We start from the raw sequence: 26,137 nt of genomic DNA on the forward strand, positions 1-26,137 counted from the left end.
CACCCCCAGAGCCTGTAACAGTGTGAAGAGCTAACAATACAGAACACACAGAGAATTTAATGCCGTACTTTTTTGGTAATTCCCGTTTTTGAGCAGGCAATAGTACATTGAGAGTTCTGCAGTAAGACAAAACACAGCAAGAAGCGTGCCGTGAGGGAGGGCCCTTCATCTCCTGCCTCCAGGAAAGGAAGGACGAGCGCTCTCTATGTTTCTCATGGTGCTTTCCAGAGCTCCTTTGGCGATATATATACAAAAGGCACATAAAGTCTTATTCTCTTCCTTTTTCTCACACAGAAGCTTATACGTTATACGTGCTCTGCTGTAGCTGGTTTATTTTTCATACGACGGTGTATCCTGAAGCTCTTCCCATATCGGCTCACAGCGGGAGCCCTCGCTCCTCCGTGCGGCTGCCCCGCACTCTGCTGTGTGAGCACGCCGTGACTTATGCAGCCAGCCCCTACAAATAAATTCTTGTGTTGTTTCCAGTCTTTTGCTACTAGAACCTTGTACATAGATCACTTCCCTTATGTGCGAGTCCAGTGGTAAGATACATTTTTCAGAGGTATAGCTGCTTTATCAAAGGAAATGTGCATTTGTGGTTTTGATAGGTTTTGTCAAATTGTCTTTCGTGGGTGTGTGTCCAAAGGGGTCCCACCAGAGTTGTGTGAAGGCTGTTTCCCTACAGCTGTCCCGGTACGGTGCTTCACCGACTGGTCACGTGGTATGGTGGCAAGCGTCTTGGGTGAGGGCCTTGGCTCTGGGATGAAACTGGTACCTTCAAAGGGTGGGGAGCCTCAGTGCAGAAGAGGCAGTGACCCCTGGCGGTTAAGACTCCCACTCCAGGGGCGCCTTGGCGGCTCAGTTCAACATCCAACTCTTGATTTGGGCTCAAGTCATGATCTCACGGTCTTGGGATCAAGCCTTGGGTCGGGCTCTGTGCTGAGCGGGAGTCTGCTTCTCCTTCTCTCTTTGCGTCCCCTCCCTACCCCCTGGCCACACGCACTCTTTCGCACACACGCGTGCGCTCTCTCAAATAAAGAAATCTTTAAAAAAAAGACTCCCAGCCAACCTGAGCTCTAGTCCTCAGACAAATTACTTGATCTCTCAGGTCTCAATTTTCTCATCTGCAAAATGGGGGACATGTTATCTACCATGGGATCACTGTGAGTTTCAGATGGGACGATGCATGGAAAAAGGGCTTGGCATGGTGCCTGGCATGTGGCTCTGCCCTGGCCGGCACAGTGCCCTTGGCTGAGGAGCCCCTTGGCTGAGTCCCTGTCTGTTTTGTCTCCTATCAGGGGAGGAACTGGGCGCAGGGGTTTCTCAGGCTCTCCTGCCCCAAATCTCACTGTCCGGCACAACTTTCTTCAGCAACTCATGTAACCTGCACTCCCCCTTCATGTCTCCTGCTCATCCAAGGTATTCAGGAATCTCCAGTGCCCAACGGTCACTCGCTGCCGGGCAGAGATTTCCTCCGGAAGCAGATGCGGGGAGACCTGTTCACGCAGCAGCAGCTGGAGGTGCTGGACCGCGTGTTTGAGAGGCAGCACTACTCGGACATCTTCACCACCACGGAGCCCATCAAGCCCGAGCAGGTACGCCCCACTGCTCACTGCCCGCTAGACCTCCAGCTCGACGCAGGCTCGGCTTGCCCTCCCCCAGGCCTTTGGAGGGGCATGGGTGACAATGCCGTGCTCTACTCTGAGGCGGGCTTCTCGTTGTTCTCAGGCAAACTTGCATAGTTGCGGCCTCCCACGGGGTCAGGAGGACTCATCTGGGGTTCTGGCAGCTTCTTGCCTCAGAGCCTCAGTCTCCCCAGCCAGCCTGGGGGGGCGGGGGTGGGGACGGTGGCATGCCTGGTGGGGCTCTTCTGCCCTGTTGCCGAATGGTGTCCTTTCCCCAGGCACAGGGGCCATGTCGTGATCTTTGGGGCCACTCGAGGTGGTCTTGGGTCCTTATCCTGTCAGTCAGGGTGAAGATGGAAATATGGCCACAAGCCACGTTATGGTGGTGCTAGGGTGTGGCCCGCTGTCAGTCCCCAAGCAGGTTATCCTGCTATGCTTTTAGAGATTGAATCCCAGAGCCTGGAATTGAAGAAGTGTCTCACTGGACACACTCCCAACTCGGTCATTTGCAAGAGAGGGAGGGATATAGGAGAATGACCCCTTGCTAGCCCTGGACAGACGCTCAGTCGCTGCCTTGGCTACAGGACCAGAAAGGCTCTGTCCAGTGAGAGGCTTCTGGGGCCTAGATAAGGTATGTAAGGTCCCAGATTCAGCTCAGGAGGCTATTTCCTGATGCCCGGTCTGGGCTGGTTACCTGGCAGGCCCTGGCAGCTCAGATGTGGTTCCTGCCCACAGAGAGCTCCCATGTGGTGTGCACGTCAGGTAGACCCCGCTGGTTCAGGAGGTGAAGACAGGCCTCACTGGGCTTTCTCTATGTGCTCATTAGATGGCGTTTCTGAAGTTTTCCCCCGGAGCCATTCAAAGACACATAGGCTGCCTGCACAGTTTCCTGTGGAGAGGAGAGAGGCCAGAGGGGATGTTGAGGAGTGAGGGGTGAGCAAAGCCTCAAGGCCACCATCCTGTGACAGTCTGGCTATCTGAGAAGCTCCTATGAGGGCTTTCATAGCCCATGTAGCCACTTTGTTTCCAGGTGGGGAAACTGAGACCAAGAGAGGGAGAGGGACTTGCCTGAGGCCACAGAGCAAGTCATGTATTTACTTAACTAATGTTGAGGAGTATCCCCTGTGTGCAAGCCTGGAGCCAGGAACTAGGTACTTCAGTGAACGAGACAGGCTTGGACCTGCCCTCAGGGAGCCTACAGGTATGTGGAAGAACCACAATCAGTAAGAAGAACCCAAAAGTCATGGATTACAGATGTTCTAGGTGCTTAGATGGGGACATTATCTGAGGTTCTCTGAATAAAGTAGAGTCTGAGCCAGGCTGGAGGCCACAGCGACCTCCTGGGGGAAATACTGAGCCCTGAGGCCCAGGGCCGAATGAGGAGAAGGGACATAGGGGTGAGGCGAGTGCGTCTGAGAAGAGGGAAGAGCAAGTGTGAGGCCTTGAGGTGACAGGGGGCATGGCAAGAGTGAGGAATGGAAGAAGAGCCAAGACAGCCCATGTGGCTCAGCTTTAGGGCACAGGGGCGTGGGGAGAAGGGACAGTGATGTTGGGGAGATGGGCCAGGCCTTGTAGACTGTGGTTAAGGCTTTGGTCTTTCTCCTACACGTTAAGTCTCCTCTGGGAACAAGGTGATCCTGTGTGCTGGCTGGAGCTGATCCCACACGCTCCAGATCTTGGGCTTTCAGGAAAACAGTCTTGTTTCCGTCACAGACAGCCCTTCTGAGGGATGGCCAAAGACACCTTCCATCTGATACAGGAGGAGGAAGAAAAGGAGACTTCCTTGGATGAGGCCTAGCTTTCCTCCAGAGTCGGGGAGAAAATTTGTCTTCTAACCACTGATAAGGTCATGTGATTTTAGAGACAGCGGGGACTGGAGAACAATCTTTCAGCCCCCTCAGTCCTTAGAGGCCCTGAGAAGGGACAGGGTTTGTCCGAGGCCGCCCAGCAAGTGAGAGAGGAAGAGTGAGGGCTCAGACCTCCACACTCAGCCTGGCCTCTACCACGTGAAGACTTCGGTGCTCGTATTAAGCTCCTGTTAACTTAAAGCAGACATTCAGTGTTAAGAGACTGGGTTTCCCTCGGCGTTCCACGTGATTCTCATGGATGCTCAGACTCAGACATGCCTCATATTTCATTTAACTTGGAATACCCAGGAAATCTGGGCAGAGACTACAGGGCTTCATAACTGGGAGGAGTCCAGCAGCCACCCATGGACTTACCCACTTGCTCAGACATTCATGTGCTCATTTATCCAGCATATTTCTTGCAAGCTGCAATGAGGCTGGCACAGTGCCAGGCACCCAAGCGGTGGAGGGATGAATCAGGCATCAGCTCTGTCTGTCCACAGCTCCCAGGGGCGATATGATATGGGTTTAGAACCTGCAAGGCAAGGGAGAAGGTTCTGTGGGCCCTGATGAGTGGGGAGGTTGCCTCAGTTGGTAGCATGGGGCCTTGGTAGCATGGAGATGTTGCAGAGGGGACAGGTCTACGAGGCTCATGCAGAGATAGGGCCTGGCGGGAGGAGACCTGCATTACGGATGCTTCAAGGGCCCCGTTCCTAGCAGCCTCGCTGTGTGGTGTCCTTCAGCATGGCGCGGACGCGACCGCGGGCCTGTGTCTGTGTGGGCTCCGAGGCGGGGCCTTCAGGCGAGCGTGTGGCGGGGTAATGACTGACTCAATGTTTTCTGGTTAATCTGCTTCACCTCCCCGTAATGTGCAGTAATGAGGAGAGATGGAAGGTGAGGCCGCGGGGCTGCCGGGCACACATACAGGCACTGGACTATGAATGACATCCTCGCTCCCGCTTCCCAGTCACCGGACCAATGACAGCCAAAGCAGGGGGCCACAGCTTGGGAAGGGGTGTCTGTCAAGGGTACGAGCTCCTTGAGCCCCCTCATGCCCACTCTCTGCCTGGCCTGGTGGTGACACCCAGAAGGGGCCCTGGAGCTCTGGTGGCCAAGGTGGGGGGGGGTGTCTCTTCCCTATGTGAGGAGACCTAGGTCTCCACAGTCTAGTGGCCTTGGTGGGGGCTCGCCGTCCGTTTCACTGAGCAGCCTGTGAGGAAGAAGGAGCTTTTCCTGGCCTTGGGGTTGAGGGAGTTTGATTTGAGTCCAGCTGAGTCCCGGCTCTGCCCTGTTGGGAGGGATGCTTTTTCCCTGGAAGTTTCCATACCTGCGGGGGTAGTCATGGAGATTTTGCACAGCAGCAGCTGGACAACAGTGGTCTTCCTCACCTGTGTGTGGTATGGTGCAGGTCTCAAAGGGCCTTCATGTCCACTCTCTCTTCCTTCGACTTGTGATTTAAATGCCCACTAAACCGTGTGGGTAAGATTGGTAGAGCCCCGTTTTATAGACTGGACATCCCCCCCCCCCCAAACTGTTCAACCTGTGGTCAGCCCAGGGAGCTTCCAGGACTTGCAGAGGCCACAGAGCTAGAATTTGATTTCAGGGTCTTCTGTCCTCATCTTGGGCTGGATGGTTGCATGGGCCCCTTTCAGGAGAAAGATTCTGGGAGCATTTTCTAACTGGCTGGTTCTCAGAACTGGCCTTTTGCAGTCAGAGTCTGTCTGTTATTCCAGAATCCTCAGAGTTTCACCTTTGGGCTTAGGTGGTCAAATCCCCCTCAATGGCCCAGCCCACCCACTCATGGGAAGAACATTCCTCCTCCAGGCCAGGTGGGGGTCCTGCCAGTCACGCCCACACCTTTCCACCGCTCTTTCCACCGAGATCTGCCCTGGGCGGGTCGGTCTGGCTTCTTGCTTTTATATGGGCACTGAGTAAACCCTTGGCCCTGGGTGTCCTGCGTACACACTTCCCAGGGCAATCAAATATTTCCTTCTCGACGTGGTTATTGAAGAAGCAATTCTGTTTTCCCCACTTGTGGAGGGAGTAAACATCAACCTGAAGAGGGAAAAAAAAAAAAAAAAAAAAGAAAGGAAAAAACAAGTGCTGATGGCGTGCGTGTTCGGAACAGCGGAGTCTGTTTCAGTAAAACTCGCGGTGACGCTGTCGCGGTCGCGCTGCTGGTGGGAGCCGCTCCCTCTCCGGCCTCGGCAGGAAGGCTAAGGCCAGCACAGGCTGCCGTATTTACTCTCGGCAGACTATTAACCAACACCAGGCTATTAATCTGGCTTTTGAGCCTTCACTAAAGCCCATAAAAGCTCACAGTTGTCAAATGGAGTTCATTTTAATTTCCTTTCAATCACAGTAAATTATTCAGGTGATAAATCAGCTGGAGCAGCCTCCTGGCTGTAATAGAAACCCTAATTCCTGGCTAATTATCCAGCCCATTGCTGCCAACAGATCAATACGGGCGCAAAATGGAACCGGCCCAGGGCCCTCCCTCCCATCGGGCCAGAGACAGAAAGACAGCTGGGGAAGGGGACGTGCTGCTGACCTCCTGGGAAGTTCAAAGGTCGTGGGGGTTAAACTGGGAGAAGGCTTGGCCCTCGTCTAAAAGAGAAAGACACCAAAAATGCCTCCCGCTTGCTTGTGCTGCTTTGCCCTCTGAATGGTGGCATCTCTCCAGGCTGGTGGGCCTGGGCTGAGCACGGCCTGGGCTGAGCACAGCCTGTTCTTGTGGGTGTCCTACTCCTGGAAAGGGGCTGGTTTGTGGTTTTGAGCATAACTGAGCTTGGTCATCAGGGATGGTCTGAACTCCTACTTGAGTCAGGAAAAGGGCTGGGGTCGTGGGGAGAAAGATGAATTGTGGGGCATGCTTCCTTGCTTCAGGGAGCTCATTTTCCTGGGTAGTGGGTCTGGGCCCAGCAGAAGGAGGTGGGGCAGGAAAAGGAGAGAGCGAGGAGGTGAGTGTGAAGTAGGCTGAGGAAGGGGGAAGGCTTCCTGGAGGAGGTGCCCTTTGTGCTGTATCTTGTGGGATGGGCAGAATCCAGATCAGTGGAGATGGTGAAGCTGGCTGGAGGGGCATTCTGGGTGGAAGGAACAATGTGGGCAAAGGTACAGCAGGGAACTGGGAGACGGTCTGGGAGGTTGAGATGTAGGAGGAGTGAAAGGCAGTCAGGGACAGTGGGGCTGGAGAAGTAGGAGGCGAGCAGACCCCAGAGGAACGTGGAGGTGAGGAAGTCTGACTTTCCCTTTGGGGGTGTGTCCTGAAAAGCTCAGCATCTGTGGCCTGGACTGTTGTGCTTACCTGGAAGCTTCCTTCATGGGGCCTCCTGCCTTTTGCCCTGTCCCTGTCCCTCCAGTTGGAGCTCTTTTCCTAAAGCCCACCCTCACTTACAGTTTCCCCCACCTGAGACCTCAGCCACAGCCCTCCATCCTCGTCACGGCCCTTCACCACTGCCCCACACCCCCCTGCAGGCCCCCGGGATGCTCTGGCTGTGGCCAGGCCTGACCGCTCATGGCCCCCGTGGCCTGGGCCCCTCCTCCATGTGAGGGGGTCACGGACCGCGGGCCGGTGTGTGCGTGTGGCTGAGCGCGTGAACAGCAGGGATGGCCGCAGCCCTGCAGGGTGGCGGCTACCGCGGTTCCGTGACCGTCTTATGGTGGTTGTTCTCGCTCCAAGCTCCTGCTCACTGTTTCCCTTCAGAATGTTTTTACATCTATCCGGGCCAGGCCCACCAGAAGACCTGCCTGCCCCGGGAGGCCTTCACTGACCCACTCGGACTTGCTTGGTGTGTGAGTCCATGAAAGCCTCGGGTTCTAGTCATTACCATAGTGATTGTTGGAGCGACAGTGCCTTCGCTGCCTCGCACGTGCCTGGATCTGTTCTGAGGAGCAGCCTCTTGGCCCATTGCATTACAAAGCCCCAGCCACGTTCCTATCCCTACTGCGCAGGCGGGGTAGCTGGGGCTGAGGGAGGTTAGCAGGGACCCCGCCACAGGTATGGGCCGAAGTCGGACACCAAGTTCCAGGCTTGTGGCCACGGTGGCTGTCTCAGGTGCAGCCCAGTCAGACAGCCCCACTGATTGGTACAGGTGAGCGGTTTCCTGGGAACACACCTGGGGCTTCCGTATACTCATCCTGGGAGGCGAGCATGAGTTAGAAAGCGGAGGGGCTGCCAAAGGAACCAGTGGAAGGATGAGCAGAAGTCCAAGGGCAGTGACTCTGCTGTTCTACTGTGACCTGCTTCTGTTTCTGCTCGGCTTGCCTCGGTCCTCCCCTTGCGAGGCTGTGCTCTGGGCCACGCTCTTCCTTTGCAGATGAAGTAGGGAGTGTTTAGGAGAGACAATTGGAAATTCTTTCCTAGGAGGGATGACTAAGAGATTAGGGCTATTTGGTCTGAGGAAGGGAAGACTTGGGAATGTGAGCAGGGAAAGGGGCAGGCTGGGAGAACTTTCTGACAGCTCAAGCTTTCCAACCAGTGGAGTGGGCCTCCTTGTGAAGTAGCAAGCTTCCTGTCACCAGAGGCATGTAAGTAGATGCTATTCTTATTCATATATGCTGTGTTAGAAGTTTATGAATCCACTGATGACTTGATGAGCTAAATGTCAAGGCTATTCCAACCTGAAAGAATGATTATAAGTTAAGAAGAGCAAGAGAGGGGGTGCCTGGGTGGCTCAATGGGTTCAAGCCTCTGCCTTCGGCTCAGGTCATGATCCCAGGGTCCTGGGATCAAGCCCCGCGTCGGATTCTCTGCTCGGCAGGGAGCCTGCCTCCCCCTCTCTCTGTGCATGCCTCTCTGTCTACTTGTGATTTCCGTCTGGCAAATAAATAAATAAAATCTAATTTAAAAAAAAAAAAAGAGGGGTCCAGTGAGAGGAAGGGAAGGAATAGGGGAGCCAACAAAAGGAGAACCTTAATATTGCAGGGTGGAAGGGACACTCCAGGGAAATTGCTCCCCACCCAGGGACTCTCACCAGGGGGGCCAGCCTGGGTCACTGGAGCTGCAAGGTCTTGGGAGGCTGACGATGCCCCCAGGTCCCCTCATGCACAGGGCAGGTTGGGGGCTCCTGGTGAGGAGGTCTGGGTGATCACAGCCACCGCCAGCCTTGCTGCCTACACATGGTCGTGGGCCTCCCCTGCCCAGGAGCTCGGGGCCTCCTCAGGGAAGGAGAGTGGAGAGGAGGATTAAACAGACCCGAGTTCTGCCAATACGTGTCACGGCTTATGAGGGGGCTGGAGGGGTGATGCGTAACTTAAGATAAAGGAAATGCTAATTGAAAACCCCAACATGGGGTAACATAGGACTCTAGCTCACAGCGGCTCTGTGACATGGAGGATGCCTGCAGTTACGATCTTCATGCGGCAGATCAGGAAACTGAGGCAGAGAGACACTAAGGAACATACTCTGATGACGTAGCTCAGCCACGTTCCCTGCTCCCTGCTCTTTGCGGGTGTCAACAGTCCTCTAGAGTCTGTGCGCTTTCCTCTGCACGTGCAGACCCTTGCTGACTGATCGAGTGGTTTCACTCAGCAGGCATGTATGGAGCACCCCTCCTGCACCAGGTACTGGGCTAAGTGCTGGAACACAGCCGTGACAAAGACAAACGTGCTCCCCAGAATTTACCCTATGGCAAGAGACAGATGTGGGCAACATGATTCTATCAGTACAAAAGATGTGTCACTAGCAAGCATCATAGAGTGTGTTGGGTGCTCTGAAGAGAAAGACCAAAGGGTAAAGAGTGGGACCTCATCTAGATGCGGGGGGGCGGTCAGGGAATGTCTCTCTGAGGAGGCAGCTTTGAGCTCAAGAAGGGGAAGTGTGGTGGGAATAGTGTTCCATGAAGAGGGAACAACCTATACAAAGGCTTGAGGCTGGAAAGACAGTGGTCCAATAACCAAAAGATGCCTCATGGGGCTGGTAAGCATGAGGGGCAGAAAGCAGCATGTGGTACAGGGGTGGGGTGGTGGGGGCCAGGTGGGGACTAGAGCCAGGGCCTTGGATTTTGTCTTGGGAGCAAGGAGAAGCCTCTGCAAAATTGCAAACCAGGGACTCTCGGAGCCAGTCCAATATGGATTAGAAGATTATTTTGCTGCTGTGGGGAGACTTGGCGGGTCAGGGGACCAGGAGGCTGTTGCCAAAGTAGAGACCATGTTGCTGTCCCCCTGGAGGTCACTGTACCTCTGGGGACAGTTGTCAGCCCTGTGTGGGATTGGCCTGCTCTCTAGTCTGAAATTCAGAACAGGAATTGTGGCCTGTGATGCCCTGCTTCTCTCCCCTCCTTTCTGCTTCCCTATGTCCCCCCACCTAACCCCAAGCTCCCCAGCCCTGCAGCCAGGCTCCCAGCTTCCTAGAGTTGAGCTCAGATTTGATTCCGAGCTTTCAGATAGTCCAGGCAAAGAGGGAAGCTATCAGTTTTGTGCTTCTAACTTCTCATCATCTACCGGGGAGTTGGGGGGAATAGGACGATTCCCCAAAGGAGGCCATGCTTTTTCTGTGTCTCATGGAGGCCCCAAGCTCAGTCCTCAGCAATATGCACAGGAGAGCCACAGCCGGCTACAAGGCTCTGCTTTCTAGGGCAGTGTGATGACCACATGCTCGGCAGTGCATTTCTGCTCTGACCATAGGGTTTGAGAAGGCAGCCTCGCTGATAGCCCAAGTTAAACCAAGAAAAATCCCAGACATTCTGGGGCATCATTCCTAGATTTTCCAGTTTGAGGCTTGGAAAATGTGCTACTATCATTGCTTTGTGACTTCCTTCCACCCAAGGGTACTGCAGGGAACATGTCCCACCCAGAAGTATTGGTTTCTAAGAATGTACTTCAACGGGACTTCCGGGTGGCTCAGTCCATTAAGCATCTGCCTTCAGCTCAGGTCATGATCCTGGGTTTCTGAGATCAGTTCCCACATGGGGCTTCTTGCTCAGTGGGGAGTCTGCCTCTCATTCTGCCTGCTGCTCCCCCTGCTTGTATACATTCTCTCTCTGATAAATAAATAAATAAATAAATAAATAAATAAATAAATAAAATAAGAAGGAAAAAAGAGGGCACCTGAGTAGCTGAGGTGGTTAAGCATCTCCCTTGGCTCAGGTCATGATCCCAGGGTCCTGGGATGGAGCCCCATATCAGCCTGCTTCTCCCTCTCCCTCTCCTGTGCCCACTCTCTGTGCTCTCTCGCTATCTGTCAAATAAATAAAATTAAATTAAAAAAAAAAGAACATACCTCATCATCGCCTCAACTCTTGATGAGAAGGTTAGTAGTTTTCCATTTGACTTCTCTGAAGTGGCTTGGTGTACAGGAGCTTGGGGATGTTGAAGAAAGGAAGGGGCATATGTTTTAGAGATTAAAGAAGCAGACAGCTTACCCACAGGATTGCGGATGGACAGGACGGAACAGAGAGGGCACGGATGGGCCTTCCCATGGGAAGCAGGCACTCTCTGACCTAGATGTACTTGGAAGTCTGATGCCAGAGGAAGACTTTTCTTAAAAAAAGATTTATTATTAGAGAGAGAAAGCATGAGCGGGATGGGCAGAGGGAGTAGGAGAGAGAAACTGAAGCACACTGAGCTGAGTGTGGAGTCCGACATGGGACTCAATCTCATGACTCTGAGATCACAACATGAGCTCAAACCATGAGTCAGATGCTTATCCAGCTGGGCCACCCAGGCGTCCCCAGAGGAAGACTCCTGCCCCTAAGGCATTGTGGAGGGGACCCAGTGAATATCCTGGGCTTTGAATAGTCTGATGAGTGAGTCTTCCCATGGTAGGAGCCGTAAGAGTAGAGAGGGTCACAGCAGCAAGGAGAAGGACAGGAATTCTCTTCCCTATTCTTCCCAGCACATGGAGAGGGCATAGAAATGCCTTCCTGAACACTGAAATGCAAGCAAGATATAACTTGGATGTCAATTTTGCCTTTGGAATGAGATAATAGCAAGGACTGTACTGGAATTCTTGCTCCCTAGATCTCTAGAGGAGCTGGGTGCCTGTAGACCAGCCATATTCTTTTTTGTGGGCTTTGTGTTGGGAGTGAACCCCAAGTCTGGCTTAAGGGATTTGGTTGTTTACAAAGCTCTTAAGAAAATCAAACTTTATTGCTTCGTAAACTAAAAAACAAAAACAAAACAAAACAAAACAACAATCCATGTAGATTTCTGGTTCTGATACAAGGTCTCAGCTATTACAGGCACCCCTTTCTTCTCAAACAATAGAAATACTGGATCAAATATAACAATAAAATTTTTTTGATATATATTTGGGGTTGAATGGAAGATAGGGAAATCATTGGGAGCTGGAAGCGAGGAAGGAGTTCAGAGCCAGAACTTTAAGTGCATGAGCTAATGTCCCAGGGGCCCAGGGTACTTACTAGTCCTGGACATAGTTCCAAGTGAACAGGGGCTGGGGGCATTGATGCTGGTGCTGAGACTGAAGATATGACATTAGACCTGTGTGATATGGGAGTTGGAACTGAAACTTCTGCAGAAAACTTGACACCTGGATGGGTGGCGCTTTCCACGTAATGAGCAATGGGCACATTTTGACTCCCAAGCTGACAAAAGCAGTAGAAATTTTGATTCTGCATGGGACTCAGAGCAGGAGTTTCCCATGGGAGGCTAAAATCCCAAGCCTGTGCCACATACAAGTGTGATATCTCACTATGTATTATTCCCAAGAAATTCAAGAAGAGAAATGAACATAAAAACTTGGCTCCTATCAGTGAGATCCTTGAGATGACTGACAGAAGCACATAAAAAACCCTCGCCTGAATCCTTCCACAATCCAGTCTGTATCGCATGCCCACAGAGCAGACAATAACCACTGAAGATGAGCTCACAGTTTAAAAAGTTGCAAACCACACAAGGAACTGAGGGGGAAATGGAGGCTTAACCAGAAGAATTAGTGCTGCAAGAACCTAAAATAATAGGCAACCTGAAGGAACTATAAAATGTCTCTAGAGACCAAGAAAGGACTGGAAACACTACAAAAAGATAAAACACCATGAGGAAGGAATATGCAGATTAGAAAAAAAAACCAAAGGTATTTTCTGGAAATACAAATTTAATTAGTCATCAAAATCAAAATTTTTTGAATTCATGGATTAAATACCAGATAAGTCACAGCTGAGTAGAAAATTAGTGATTTGGGAGACAGCTGAGGAAATTGCTGGGAATGCAGTACAGAAGTTTAAGGAGTTCAGAAGTAAGAAAAAGAGGGTTACATGGAACACCTGAGTGGCTCAGTTGGTTAAGCATCTGACTCTTGATTTGGGTTCGGGTCATGATCTCAGGGTGTGAAATTGAGCCCTGTGTCACACTCTATGTCTAGAGTCTGCTTGAGATTCTCCCCTTCTCCCTCTGCCTCTCCCTGCCATGCTCTTGCTCTCAAATAAACAAGTCTTAAAAAAAAAAAGAAAGAGAGCGTTACAGATAAACCAGAGTTTCATGAGAAGGTCCAACATGTATCTAAGAGTTGTTCTGGGAAGATAAACAGGAAAAAATAGAGGTGAGTCAATATTTGAAGAAATAATGGCCAACAAGTATACAGAATAGAACTGTTGCAAGATGTGTCATTAGATTAAAGAAACATACTAAATCCCAAGCAAGTTAAATAAAAATAAATGTACATCTAGGCAAAGCAGTAGTGAAACTGAAGAGCATCAGAGCCAAGGCAAAAGTTATAAAAGGAGCCAGAGAGAAGGTGTAACTTCTAGATGGACAGAATAATTTTTTCCAACATCAGTAGGAGTCAGAAGATAGTAGAATATATCTGTAAGTGTTAAGAGATAATAAGAATTGATATATATTCAGATAAATAATAATTTAACAGTGAAGGCAAATAAAGACATTTTCTGATAAGTACACCGAAGGTTTACGACTCACAGACACTTGCTGAATTGCTGAAGGATGTACTTCAGGAGAAAGGGTATGAAAGACCACCAGTTTTAGCTCTGGTATGTGAAGAGCTTGGCAGTCATCACTCCCATATTTACAACAACATTGAAATCAACAACCTTTCTTGACCCATCAGAGAACTGAGGTTGAGGGCAAACAGCTACTGAAATCTGCAGAAATAGGAGCATCCTGAGTTACACAGGAGATCTTCCAGATTAACATAAAGCCTCTACTAAAGGTCTCTTTACCTCAGGTTCTGTTACCCAATGCATCATGCCCAGCTTTCAGCAAAAAGTTAGGCAAGAGGGGCACCTGGGTGGCTCAGTGGGTTAAGCCTCTGCCTTCGGCTCAGGTCATGATCTCAGGATCCTGGGATCAAGCCCTGCATCAGGCTCTCTGCTCGGCGGGAAGCCTGCTTACCCTCCTCTCTCTGCCTGCTGCTCTGCCTGCTTGCGATCTCTCTCTCTGTCAAATAAATAAATAAAATCTTTTTTAAAAGTTAGGCAAGAAATAACAGTCTGAAGAAACAAAGTAGGCATCAGAAACAGACTCAGATATAACATGGGTTTTAGGTTCATTATATATAGTGAATTAAAATAAGTATGGTGTGTTAAGGGCTCTAATGGGAAAAGTAGGCAGTACAAAAAGATGAGTAACGTAAGCAGAGCTATGGAAACTCTAAGAAAGAACCAAAGGGAAATGCTAGAAATAAAAAGCACAATAACAGAAATAAAGAAAGCCTTTGATGGGTTCCTCAGTGGATTGGACAGCTAAGAAAAGGATCAGTGAACTTGAAGATGTGTCAGCAGAAACTTGCCAAACTGAAATGCAAAGAGAAAGAAAAGAACTCAAAAATAAAGATAAACCCACCAAAACAGAATACCCAAGAATTCTGTATTCTGTATTGTGAAATAACTTTAAGAGGAGTAACATAGGCATAACTGGAGTACCAGAGGAGAAAGCGAGAAGGAAGAAGTGTTTGCAGTGGTGATGGCTGAGAACTTTCCAAAATTAAGGACCAAACCACAGATGCAGGAAACTCAGAGAATATCAAGATATTTTGATATCTACGCCCACACATAGTCATAGTCAAACATCAGAAGATTAATGACAAAGAGAAATCTTGAAAGCCAGAAGGAAAAACTACCTTACTTCTAGAAGAACAGGGATAAAAATTACAGTGGATTTCGCGTCAGAAACCACGCAAAAAGAAGAGAGTGGGATGAAATATTTAAAGCGTTAAAAGAAAAAATCCACCAACCTAGAATTCTGTGTCTTGGGAAATTATCCTCCAAGGGTGAAGGAAAAAGGGGCCCCTGGGTGGCTCAGTTGGTTAAGCATGTCCTACTCTTAATTTCAGCTCAGGTTTTTATTTTTTTTTTTAATTTTTAAAAAAGATTTTTATTTATTTATTTGTCAGAGAGAGCACAAGCAGGGGGAGCAGCAGGCAGAGGGAGAAGTAGGTTCCCTGCTGAGCAAGGAGCATCCCACAGCTCAGGTCTTGGTCTCAGGGTCATTAAGTTCAAGCCCCACACTGGGCTCTGTATTGGGCGTGGAGCCTACTTAAGAACAACAACAAGGGGTTCCTGGTGTCTCAGTGGGTTAAGCGTCTGCCTTTGGCTCAGCTCAGATCATGAGATCAAGCCCTGCATCGGGCTCCCTGCTTTGTGGGAAGCCTGCTTCTCCCTCTCCCTCTCTCTGCTGCTCCCCCTGCTTGTGCTCTCTCTCTCTCTCTCTCACTGTCAAATACATAAATAAAATCTTAAAAACAAAGCAAAACAACAACAAAAAAGTGAAGGAGAAATACTTTCTCTAACAAAAACCGACTGAATTTATGACTAGCAGACCTATCGTGCAAGGAAAAATGTTCTTTAGGAAGAGGGAAAATAATATAGGTCAAAAACTCAGATCAGGGGCACCTGGGTGGCTCAATGGGTTAAGCCTCTGCCTGCGGCTCAGGACATGGTCCTGGGGTCCTGGGATCGAGCCCCGCATCGGGCTCTCTGCTCGACAGTGGGTCTGCTTCCTCCTCCTCTCTCTCTGCCTATCTCCTCTGCCTACTTGTGATCTCTGTCTGTCAAATAAATAAAAATCTTAAAAAAAACCCAAAAAAACAAAAAACTCAGATAAAACAAAAAGCATGGAGGGGAATTAGAGAAGGAATAAATGTAAAACAAATTCTTTGATTTTTCTAATTCTTAATTGATCTAAAGGGTTAACTGTTTGAAGTAATAACAGTAACAATGTATGGGATGATTATGACATATGGTAAGTGAAAGGAATGACAGCAATGTCACCAGCGGCAGAAAGAGGGAAGTGGGAAAACGCTACTCTGTTAGAAGGTACCTGTACCACAGTTGAAGAAGTATAGTGTTAATTGAAGGTAAACTTAGTTTAATTATAAGTGTATATTGAAAACTCATAGGACAACCACTAAAAGGTTTTTTTTTAATTTCTTCTCAGTGTAACAGTACACTAAAAGGTTTTTTAACTTTAAAATTTTTTCTTAATTGTGGTAAATCGTGATATAAAAATTACCCTCTTAAACATATTTAAGTGTCCTTTTCAGTGGCATGAAGCAGATAAAATGGAATCCTATAATATATTTAATTAAACGCAGAGAAGGAAAGGGAGGGGAATGAAACAAAGAACAAGTTCAATGAATAGGAAACAATTACAAACATAGTAGATATTAATCCAGCTAGAACAATGTTTGCTTTATATGTGAATGGTTTAAATATACCCATTAAAAGACAGAGATTATCAGACCGTATTGAAAAAACATATGAGACCAACCTATTCGTAGCCTACAAGAAGAATGTGAAACAGAGAAGGAAGGGATGGGATTTAAGGAGCAGTGTTAACCAAACACATCGATAAACAAAGGATAATCTGAATAACTATTGATGTTGAAATAATGACTGATTTTGGCATGTTTAAAAATCAATAGAAAAGGGCGCCTGGGTGGCTCAGTGGGTTAAAGCCTCTGCCTTCGGCTCAGGTCATGATCCCAGGGTCCTGGGATCGAGCCCCACATCGGGCTCTCTGCTCTGCAGGGAGCCTGCTTCCTCCTCTCTCTCTCTCTCTCTGCCTGCCTCTCTGCCTACTTGTGATCTCTGTCTGTCAAATAAATAAATAAAATCTTAAAAAAAAATCAATAGAAAAAAAAGCACAATAATAATATGCAATATTGGGGGTGCCTGGGTGGCTCAGTGGGTTAAAGCCTCTGCCTTCAGCTCAGGTCATGATCTCAGGGTCCTGGGATCGAGCCCCGCATCAGGCTCTCTGCTCAGCAGGAAGCCTGCTTTCTCCTCTTTCTCTGCCTGCCTCTCTGCCTACTTGTGATCTCTGTCTGTCAAATAAATAAATAAAAATCTTTAGAAAAAAAATATGTAATATTGGGAGTGGGCAGGTCAGAGTTAAAAATTCTAAGATCCTTGTATTACTCAGGAGGAAGATAGATATATTGGTAAACTTTAGATCTGGTTATGTCAAGGATGGAGATGAGCACATGAAGGTAATCACTAAAGTCATGGTAGTGGAATATATAACTTTCAAATCAGCTGAGGCAAAAAGAGAGACATAGAATACTCAGTGGCTCCAATAGAAGATAGGAGAGAAGAAGAAAGAAGAAAAAAAGCATGGTAAATTAAAAATTCAAAATTAGATGGTAGATAGTAAGAATAATCACAAACCTTTGAGTAGTCTCAGTAAATATAAATAGATGGAATTTGTCAAATAATGCAGAAGATACGAAAAATAACCCAAACCCAGAAATATGCTGTTTATGGGAATTAACCTAAAAAATAATGGTACTCAAAGATTGCAAGTAAAGAGATAGGAAAATATAGATCAGGCAAATAACTAACCAAATCAAATGTGACAGAGTATTATCACTCCAAGATGAAATGAACTTTCAGGCCCAAAGGATCAGCAAAGACAAAGGATCAAGAACCCTTCACAGGAAGAGATGGCAGTCCTGAAACTGTATGTCCTTAGCCAGAGAGACTCAAAATGTTTAAAGCAAAAATGTTAATGAATTGGCCTGAAAAATCCCATAATACATTTTGGGGACTTCAGTATACCCCTCTTACTAATGGATAGGTCAAGCTGACAAAAAATTGGAAGGCGTATTTCTAAGTTCTGTACCATGTAATGAATATGTTTGATCAAGTAGATACATAAAAGGCCAACAGTTAGCCACTAAACATCTTTTTCAAACACATGTGGAAGGAACACTTAGAGACTATGTGCTAGTTGTGAAAGCAAATCTCCACGATACCAAAAATTGACATCATAGACCATGGTCTTTGATCAGAGTGTGCAAACATTGAAAATTAATAGTTCAAAGCAAAATATGGCCTCAAAGCTTCTGTATGTTTGAAAGTTAAGAAAGAAAATTAACTAAAAAAAAAAATATCCAGGGTGCCTTGGTGGCTCAGTGGGTTAAAGCCTCTGCCTTCGGGTCAGGTCATGATCCCAGGGTCCTGGGATCGAGCTCCGCATCAGGCTCTCTGCTCAGTGGGGAGCCTGCTTCCCCTGCTCTCTCTGCCTGCCTCTCTGCCTACTTGTGATCTCTGTCTGTCAAGTAAATAAATAAAATCTTTAAAAAAAATTAAAAATAAATAAATTAATTAAAAATCCATGGGTCAAAAAAGGAATCATAACAGAAATGATGAAATATTAGAACTGAACAACCAAAAAACCTGACCGTCCCCAAAATAACAATGTTGCATTTCAAAACTTGCGTGATGAAGCTAACATGGTACTTAGAAGAAAATGAATAGCTTTAAATGCAGTTTGTTTTAAAAAAGATAAGACTAATGAGTTTAACAATAAACTCATTTGACATTCAAGTCAAGCGGTTACCAAAAGAGCAGCAAATTCCAATAAGGCAAAGCAGAAGTAGCACATACATGTTGCAAAAAATACAAACAGGACAGAATCATACTAAGAAAATTAGAAGGCTCTCTGCTGGTTGCCTAATCTGTGTCTCCTTAGAGAGCCAGTGTTAACTAATGAAAGAAGAATTTCTAGACTTGTATGTTCTAAAAATAGTAGTAAATGAAAAGTTACAGTGAAAGCAGGGGGTGGGCAGGCCCCCGGATAGGAAGGAATCAGTGGTTTCATAAATAATAACTCCATAGTTATATGAGTGATATTTCAGAAAATTAAAGCAAGAGGGCATGAAGATAAACGGAAGCGCCGGTGAGAAAGATCTAGGGGTTTTCATTGTCCATGAATTCAGTCACGTGGGTGCCAGTGAAAGCAGACTCCAGACTGCTTTCTTTTGTGTTGGTCAGACCACACGGGTGTTGTAGGACTCCAGGGGAGGGCCTGACCTTAGGAAGGGTGGCAGCTAATAGGAACACGACCACAGGAGTGACTGGGTGGGGGGGAAGGGACTAGACCTAAGAGCTAGCATTTATTAAGCCCTCAGTGTAAGCCAGGGACTGTGAGGAATCCCTCATGCAGCTCCTTACCTACCCTCTGCGTGCTCTGTGAAGTAGGTGGTGTACAATCGTTCCCATTTTACAGATGAGAGAACCGAGTAGAGAGAGGACAGCCTGTCCAAAGACCTATCGGTGGAAACATCTGCAGCCAGATCTTAAAGCCAGGCAGTCAAAGGCCTATACCTTGAACCACCACTTACCTTCCCTCACATTCATCCGCCGCTTTCCCCACCCCCAGACCTGTCTTGTGAGGTTCTTGTGGAGGAACTGGAACCAGTTGGCCCGGAGAAGAGAAAACACAACTGGTATGCGAGAATGTAGTTGGATCTCAGAAGGGCTCCGATGGAGGAGGAGCAGATTCATTTGTGGGTCCAATGGGCAGGCCCAGAACCCAGGTGGAAATTAAGGGTAGCTTTCAAATCAGTCAAAGGAAAACTTCCAGACCGAACTGCCTGCACGCAGATTGGGCATTGGGTTTCCTGTCACTGGGAGCGTCTGGCATGGACAGTGCAGCCACCTAGAAGGAAGGCTGAGGAAAGTTTTCAAGCATTGGACGGGGCCTTGGAAGAGATGACCACTAGGGTCCCTACCAACTCAGAGCTTTGGCATTCTGTGACCAATGTGATTGCCCTTCCTCTCGTCCATTCTGGAGAAGAGATGGATTTGTTGATTCTTTCCTGATAGCTTGGCTGTAAAACACAAGGGTGAATTCCTTGAAGACCATCACATCACCCAGCTCAATGTCAGTGCTTTTTAAGAAAATACAGACAATTCTAGTGAGGTAGGGGAATTGGCCATGCTATTATCATTTCGGGATACCGAGAGCACAGATAACTTTATCCACCTGCTGTAACTGTTTGACGTTCCTGGCAGGAGCCCACTCATCAGGAAGAGAGTGTGTTCTGAAGGTGCTCAGAGGATTGAGGTCTGGAAGATAGACCTGCTCTAAATGACAGGATAAGGTCCTATCCATGGTCATCCATGGGGCTGGCACAGGGGTATGGAGGTTAAGATCAACAGAGTCCAAGAGGTGTGCTCAGTGAGGTTGAAAGCAGAGGAAGATGTCAGAGGAAGGGGGCATCTGTCAGGAGGGAGGTAGGCTGTCCATTAACACCATGGAAGGACTGCTTGGGGCAGATGGTGAGGGGTTCCAAGGAGAGGTCGTGGCTGGGGGCTTGGGTGGAGCAGTGGCTTGGATGGGACTGGTGCTGGGGCACAGGGAGCATGCAGATCCCTCTGCCTTGTCCAGAAGGTGGCAGGGAGCAGACTGAGGCAGCCTTCCCTTTGCAGAGGGCATCAGGGAGCAACGTGTAGAGGACAGTACCCTGGTGAAGAACACAGGCTTCCAAAGCAGCTGTTGGTGAATTTGCAACCTGTTACCCAACTTTTTTTTTTAAAAGATTTTATTTATTTATTTGACAGTGAGAGACAGAGAGGGAGCACAAGCAGGCAGAGTGGCAGGCAGAGGGGGAGAGAGAGAAGAAGGTTCCCCACTGAGAAGGACGCTGGGATCATGAGCCTAAGGCAGACGCTTAACGACTGAGCCACCCAGGTGTCCCATGTTACCCAACTTTTGAGCCTCTTGGGAGATCCTGGTAATACATGACTGCAGGCTTACCTCCAGAGTCTGTGGGACTTTCTATTCCTGGGTTTCAGTATATAAACCACCATAACTTCTAGAACAAACATTAGCTTTTCTTCCCTTGTGTGCAGAGTTATTATTTTATAGCAGTTTGGCCTTACCACGGCTCTAACCTCAGTTTTCTCATATGTAAAATGGAGTAAATACAGTTCTTGTGTCATTTTTGTTTGTGCAGATGAAATGAAATGGACTTGAAGAGAATTTAACAGAAGGTCCAGCCTGTAACAGACACTCCAAAAATGTTGCTTCTATTATTGTTTACTTTTATCATTATGGTCAAGGAACATTTGCCACAGCAGAGGTTTGGCAGTGCAGAGACAGGGTTGTGACAGCAAAGGGATCAAAGCTGCCTGGTTGGGGTGGGAGATCGAGAGGGGGCCGGAGAGGCAGAGAGGTTGGACTTGGCAGGTGGGAGGGACGGGAGACCGACTAGAGGTGTTGGGTGACCTGTAGTGGCAGGATGTTTGCACTGCGGAGTTGCTGGAAACTTTCTCTTCCCTAGGCTCTGTTTTCACTGTTCGCTTGGCAACAAATTACACCAGCAAATGAGCTCAGGCTTTGAGGGGAGAATCCCATTAAAGTAATCAAAATAACAATTTGTATCACTTTTAGAACTTCTGCCTGAGGAGCTAAGAAATCTTTGTAATAAATTATTAATTCTGGGTTGTATTATAAGAGTTTTCCCCTACAAACAAGCAAATTAATATTTCCCTTTTGGTGCAACAGAGGACAGGAATTCTCTAGTCTCCTAGATCTGTCTTGAAGAGAGAAGGGAGTATTTAAAACCCAGACTTTGATACTACTGAGCTTGGGAACATCCCTCCTGGGAGGAAGGGCTGGGACCAGCAGTGCCTGTTACCATGCTCTCCTGGATGCCTTCTGCTCCCCTTCATGTTCAGCCTGTCTGGGACCTCAGGTGACACCATGCTGGTCGCCTGTGTTGGCCACATGGCAAGATGGTTCAGAGTGAGGTCTCTGGAGTTTGCTTGCTTGGTTCTGGATCCTGGTGTCCGTACTTATTGGCTGTGTAATCCTACGAAGTTGCCCAACTCCACTGAGCCTCAGTTTCCCCATCTGCAAGCAGATGATGGAGATGCTAGTGTGCCCTATGCAGAGTTGGGGTGAGGACAGAATGGGAGGCTCGTGCATGAGGGCTTAGCATGTCATTTATCCTCATTATTTACATTCTCAGAGAATGCCCCAATGATAGGGACGAGGCTCCAGACAGGGAGTCTGGAGGGCTGCCCAGGGAATGGGTGGGGAGGGGTGGGAGTAAGAGGGCGCCAGGCGGAGAAGAGGAAGACCAAATGCCGGAAGTCCTGTGCTTGTATGGTCTGGGGAAGGGGCAGTGGTTTCGGGGGGCTGGCATGTGAAGGGGTGGGTTTGATGACTCTGGGAAGCCTGTTTAAACACACAGACACACACACAGATGTACACACAATATCCTATAATGAAAGGTAATATAGTAGAACATATAATGGTATCCTATCTGGACAGTATACCTGTTACATACTTTGACTTATCTTATTTAACCCTTGGAACAAACCCTCCCTGGTTGCTGTTTATTTTCCTCCTTTAGAAGCTGAGGAAGCTGAGGGGATGAGCGTTGATACACCGTGAAGGCTCAAATGTTGACGTGACATTTGTCCCCGCACGATACATGTGGAAGTCTTGGTTCTGGTGTGATTCGTGTCCTCTTTTCAACTTCAGTGGTCGTCACTGTTGGATGCTGGAGTGTGAGGATTGGTGGTGGGGTTGACGTGACTGTGTCTGGAGCTGTCAGGAAGGGGGGCCCTGCTTCCCTGGGGGACGCTCTTTAGGGAAGAGGTGAATCCATTTATACAGATTGTTCTCGACAAATTCATTATGAACAGATCTGGGTGTTAAATTATAATGTGGACTAAAACTGGAGAAATCCTTTGCTCTCCGTGCTCTGGGGACAGCGTCGTAGAATCTCTTGCTACTAACCTAGGCTTCTGATCATCTCTAGAATGGGTAGGCATGTCCTATCCCTCGTGTGTTGACTCTGGGCATGGTTCACTCATCACTTGGTCCTTGAGATTTGGGAGGAAGCAGAAAGTGGGTCATGATGTGGTTGGGGACCTGCCAGCTGGTAAATAAGTTGCCTCAAGGATCTCCTGGGGATGCCTTACGGCTCACCAGGGAATTCCTAATATCCTAAAATGGACTTTAACCACAGAGGGGCCTGGTGAGCCTGTGACCTGTCACTAGCGCCCAGTTTTCTCTTCCATTACCCGAGAGTCAGAAACCCCCATCTGTGTCGGTGGGGGCGTGGCAAAAGAACTCAGAAATGTTTACACACAACCTTGAACAACGAACCCTTCATTGCCTTGGAGAAGCTTAGCTACAGGAACATCTTATGGGAAGATCTAAGATTGGCCAGGAGATCCCGTGCTGGGGCAGATTTGGGGTTCTAATCTCTAGAGGTTTTAACTCGGGAAATGTGGGTCCAGGTTCTGGCTGGTTCTGGAGAAGTTTACTTTCCCAGCTCTACAAACTGAGGTCAACTGTTTGAATTTCTCCAGATCTTGGGCAGGTTCCTAGTAACAGCTCCTTAATTTAGAAATTCAAGTTGGGGGGGGAGGGGGGTTGGGAGAAGGGGGGTAGGGTTATGGACATTGGGGAGGGTATGTGCTTTTGGGTAAATTGGAAGGGGAGATGAACCATGAGAGACTATGGACTCTGAAAAACAATCTGAGGGGTTTGAAGTGGCGGGGGGGTGGGAGGTTGGAGTACCAGGTGGTAGGTATTATAGAGGGCACAGCTTGCATGGAGCACTGGGTGTGGCGGAAAAATAATGAATACTGTTTTTCTGAAAATAAATAAATTGGAAAAAAAAATAAAAAAAAATAAATTAAAAATAAAAAACAAAACAAAACAAAACAAAATAAATAAAATAAATGTATCAAAGAGTTTAGGCAAAAAAAAAAAAAAAAAAAAAAAAAAAAAAGAAATTCAAGTTGGCCATCTTTGCCCCCAGAAATGGATAGAGGAATGATCAGAGTGGCACTTCAGGGGTCCTGAAGCTCGGGAATAATGGCGGGGTGGGGGGGCCCTGGTGGGCCTTGTGACGGCACAGAACAGAGCTTCTGGCACATTCTTTGTTTACTTTGCTGCTCTTTTGGGGATAGCGTATGTGGTGCATGTGTGTGTGGGTGCAGAGAATTCAAAGTTGGATCTTCTCCAATGCAAAACCATGCTGCTTTACGGGCACAGGACACTCATGTTGTGCTCAGTGCTGGTGTTAACTCATTAGCCAGTTTCAGACCCTCTACAGCCCGGTGAGGTAGGGACTTTTAATGTCTTAGTTTTACAGATGGGGAAACCGAGCAACACAATGGCTGAGTAGCTTTCCCAGGGCCATGCAGCTGGTAAGTAGTTGTGTCAGGATCTGAGGACAGGCTCCTCTGTCTCATTCATGGAGTGGCCCATGCCATGGCATCAGCTGATCCCGTAAGCCAGAAAGAATGGCTGTGGGCCAGGTCTTCTGAAGTAAAAGTTACTATTTTTAGGGCCCGTTCCCCATGTTTGAACAGATTTATAAATAGCAGTCCCTTTTAGCAAGCCACTTGATTTGGTTATCTTGGCATAGATTTCATCTTGGAAGGTATGGGAAACGGCACTGATCAAAGCTGACTGTCCAAAGGGAGTTTTAGTTCCTTTGTTTTTTAATGACAGTGATGGGAGTGTGACTACACCTGCCCCCAGTGCCTTCTGGGACCTAACCCGTGTCAGTGCTAACTGGAGGAGAACTCCTGAGTCTCCATCATCTAGATGTCTGTCTGTTGGAGTGGATCCAAAACAATTTTCTAAGGAGACTCCTGTCCCCGTCATGGGGTCTCTGCTCTGCTCACCTCTGCGCAGCTCCAGCCCTTGCAATCTCACGGGCGGGTGTCAGGGCCGTTCCCAGCCTTTAGCTGGGTCTGTATTTAGCTTCCTTCTTGCCACTTGTTAGGTCTCCAAATGTTTTCCATTGTTATTAGTCTGGCTCAGAGGAGCACTATTTAGGGATCGCGTGGAGAACATGTAATCCATGAGTATTCTGTTTATTAAACTTGTTTTCATATTAAACTGTTCAGTTGGGTAACTAAACCACACATGTGGTCCCCTTAGAGTTACCTTTGCTGCATTGCATTTTGGGGTGATACCTGAATCTTCACGAGGGACACCCGAGGAAACAGCCTGTGGCACTTGTCCTGGGGTCTGGGGGGCATTCACAGTTTCTCAGTTCGCTCTTTGAGGAGGGCTCAGGGAGAGCCACCCTTTGGTCTACGATTCCGTAGAAGAACCGAGGAGCAACAGACGGTTTGTGTCTCATGGGCTCTGGGAAGTTTCACATCAGTTCTCTCCTCTCCAGCTGGCAGTGAGGGGGCCCAGGTATGGTCCCTCCTATGGCAAGTTCTTTCTTTTTTTTTTTTTTTTTTAAAGATTTTATTTATTTATTTGACAGAGAGAGATTACAAGTAGGCAGAGAGGCAGGCAGAGAGAGAGAGGAGGAAGCAGGCTCCCTGCTGAGCAGAGAGCCCGATGCGGGACTCGATCCCAGGACCCTGAGATCATGACCTGAGCCGAAGGCAGAGGCTTCAACCCACTGAGCCACTCAGGCGCCCCCTATGGCAAGTTCTTAAGTCTTTAGCCTTGATCTTGGCATAGGTGTGTTTGAGAGCATGGGCTCTAGAGCCACACTGCCTGGGTTCAGTCCCAACTCCACCGTCTACCACCTGTGTGGTCTCAGGCATGTTACCTGGCCTTGTGGAGCTTTTGTTTGTTCATCTACAAAACGGGGCCAGTGAATTCTTGCTTTGTAGGATCGTGTGCAGTTTCACCAAGGGTCCCCATGTGGGGCAGAGCCTGGGCCGAGCATGTGGGATGGGTTCGCTGCTAGCCTGTCCCGTGTTCTCCTCTTGCTTCCCTTTCTGCCTTCCTCACCTCCTTGCATTTTTTGCGCCATTGTGAGCTGCCTTGTATCTGTTCTGGAAAGTGATGAGGTAGGAAAGAATGAGTGAATGAGTAAGTGAAGTTAGTATAACAGTTGCTAATAGGAATGGTTGTTCGGGGACTCGTTGACTCTTCTCAAAGTCTTTCATGTATCCTTTCTGATTTCATTATGAAAATTCTCTGGCAATATTATTTTACCCTGAATCCTCATACAGAGATCCCTAGGCCTTCTCTTTGGGTATTAAATAGCTTGCAAAGATGTGGCTTTTGTGTGTGTGTGTGAATGTCGAACTAATCCACAAATCCTCAGCAATGTCCTCAGTAGAGCTGAAGGAAGAGAGTAAACATCAGCTTTATCTCACCAGGAGGTTCTGATTTTTGAAAGAAATGTTGCGTAGCAAAACTCCAGGCTCATGTTCTGGAGGCCAGGAGTATCCATTTGAAACAAGGGATAGGCAAGGATGGGAGACGGATTGGAGGGAGTGCCTGTGGGATGCTAGGAGCCAGCCAGCCACACACTGGGAAGGGCCTGGGGACCCCAGACTCGCTCTCCCTCTGCTATACTCGCCTCAAGGTGGCGTCCCTGGGGAGGTGTATTCAGTCAATGTCCAGATGAACCAGAGACCCACGGGGCAAGATGTTCCTGCACATGTCACAGGGAAGGGGGTGAGGGGAGAATGTGAAGCAGTTGAGGTGAGGGATGGTGGGACTGAGATGGAGAATAGA

The 26,137-nt window shown here is 48.2% G+C and overlaps 1 protein-coding gene across 2 annotated transcripts in view; it reads left to right on the forward strand.

Moving 5' to 3' along the window:
• PAX5 (paired box 5) overlaps positions 1-26,137 on the forward strand; it is a 191,792-nt gene that overhangs the window by 66,651 nt on the left and 99,004 nt on the right. For both annotated transcript variants that reach the window (XM_044265343.1, XM_044265344.1), the window contains exon 6: positions 1,420-1,595. In XM_044265343.1, the coding sequence (XP_044121278.1) occupies positions 1,420-1,595 (176 nt within the window). The remainder of the gene's footprint in view (positions 1-1,419; positions 1,596-26,137) is intronic.

Source organism: Neovison vison, chromosome 9 (genome assembly GCF_020171115.1).
Source record: "Neovison vison isolate M4711 chromosome 9, ASM_NN_V1, whole genome shotgun sequence".
In the NCBI taxonomy this organism is placed as follows: Eukaryota; Metazoa; Chordata; class Mammalia; order Carnivora; family Mustelidae; genus Neogale; species Neogale vison.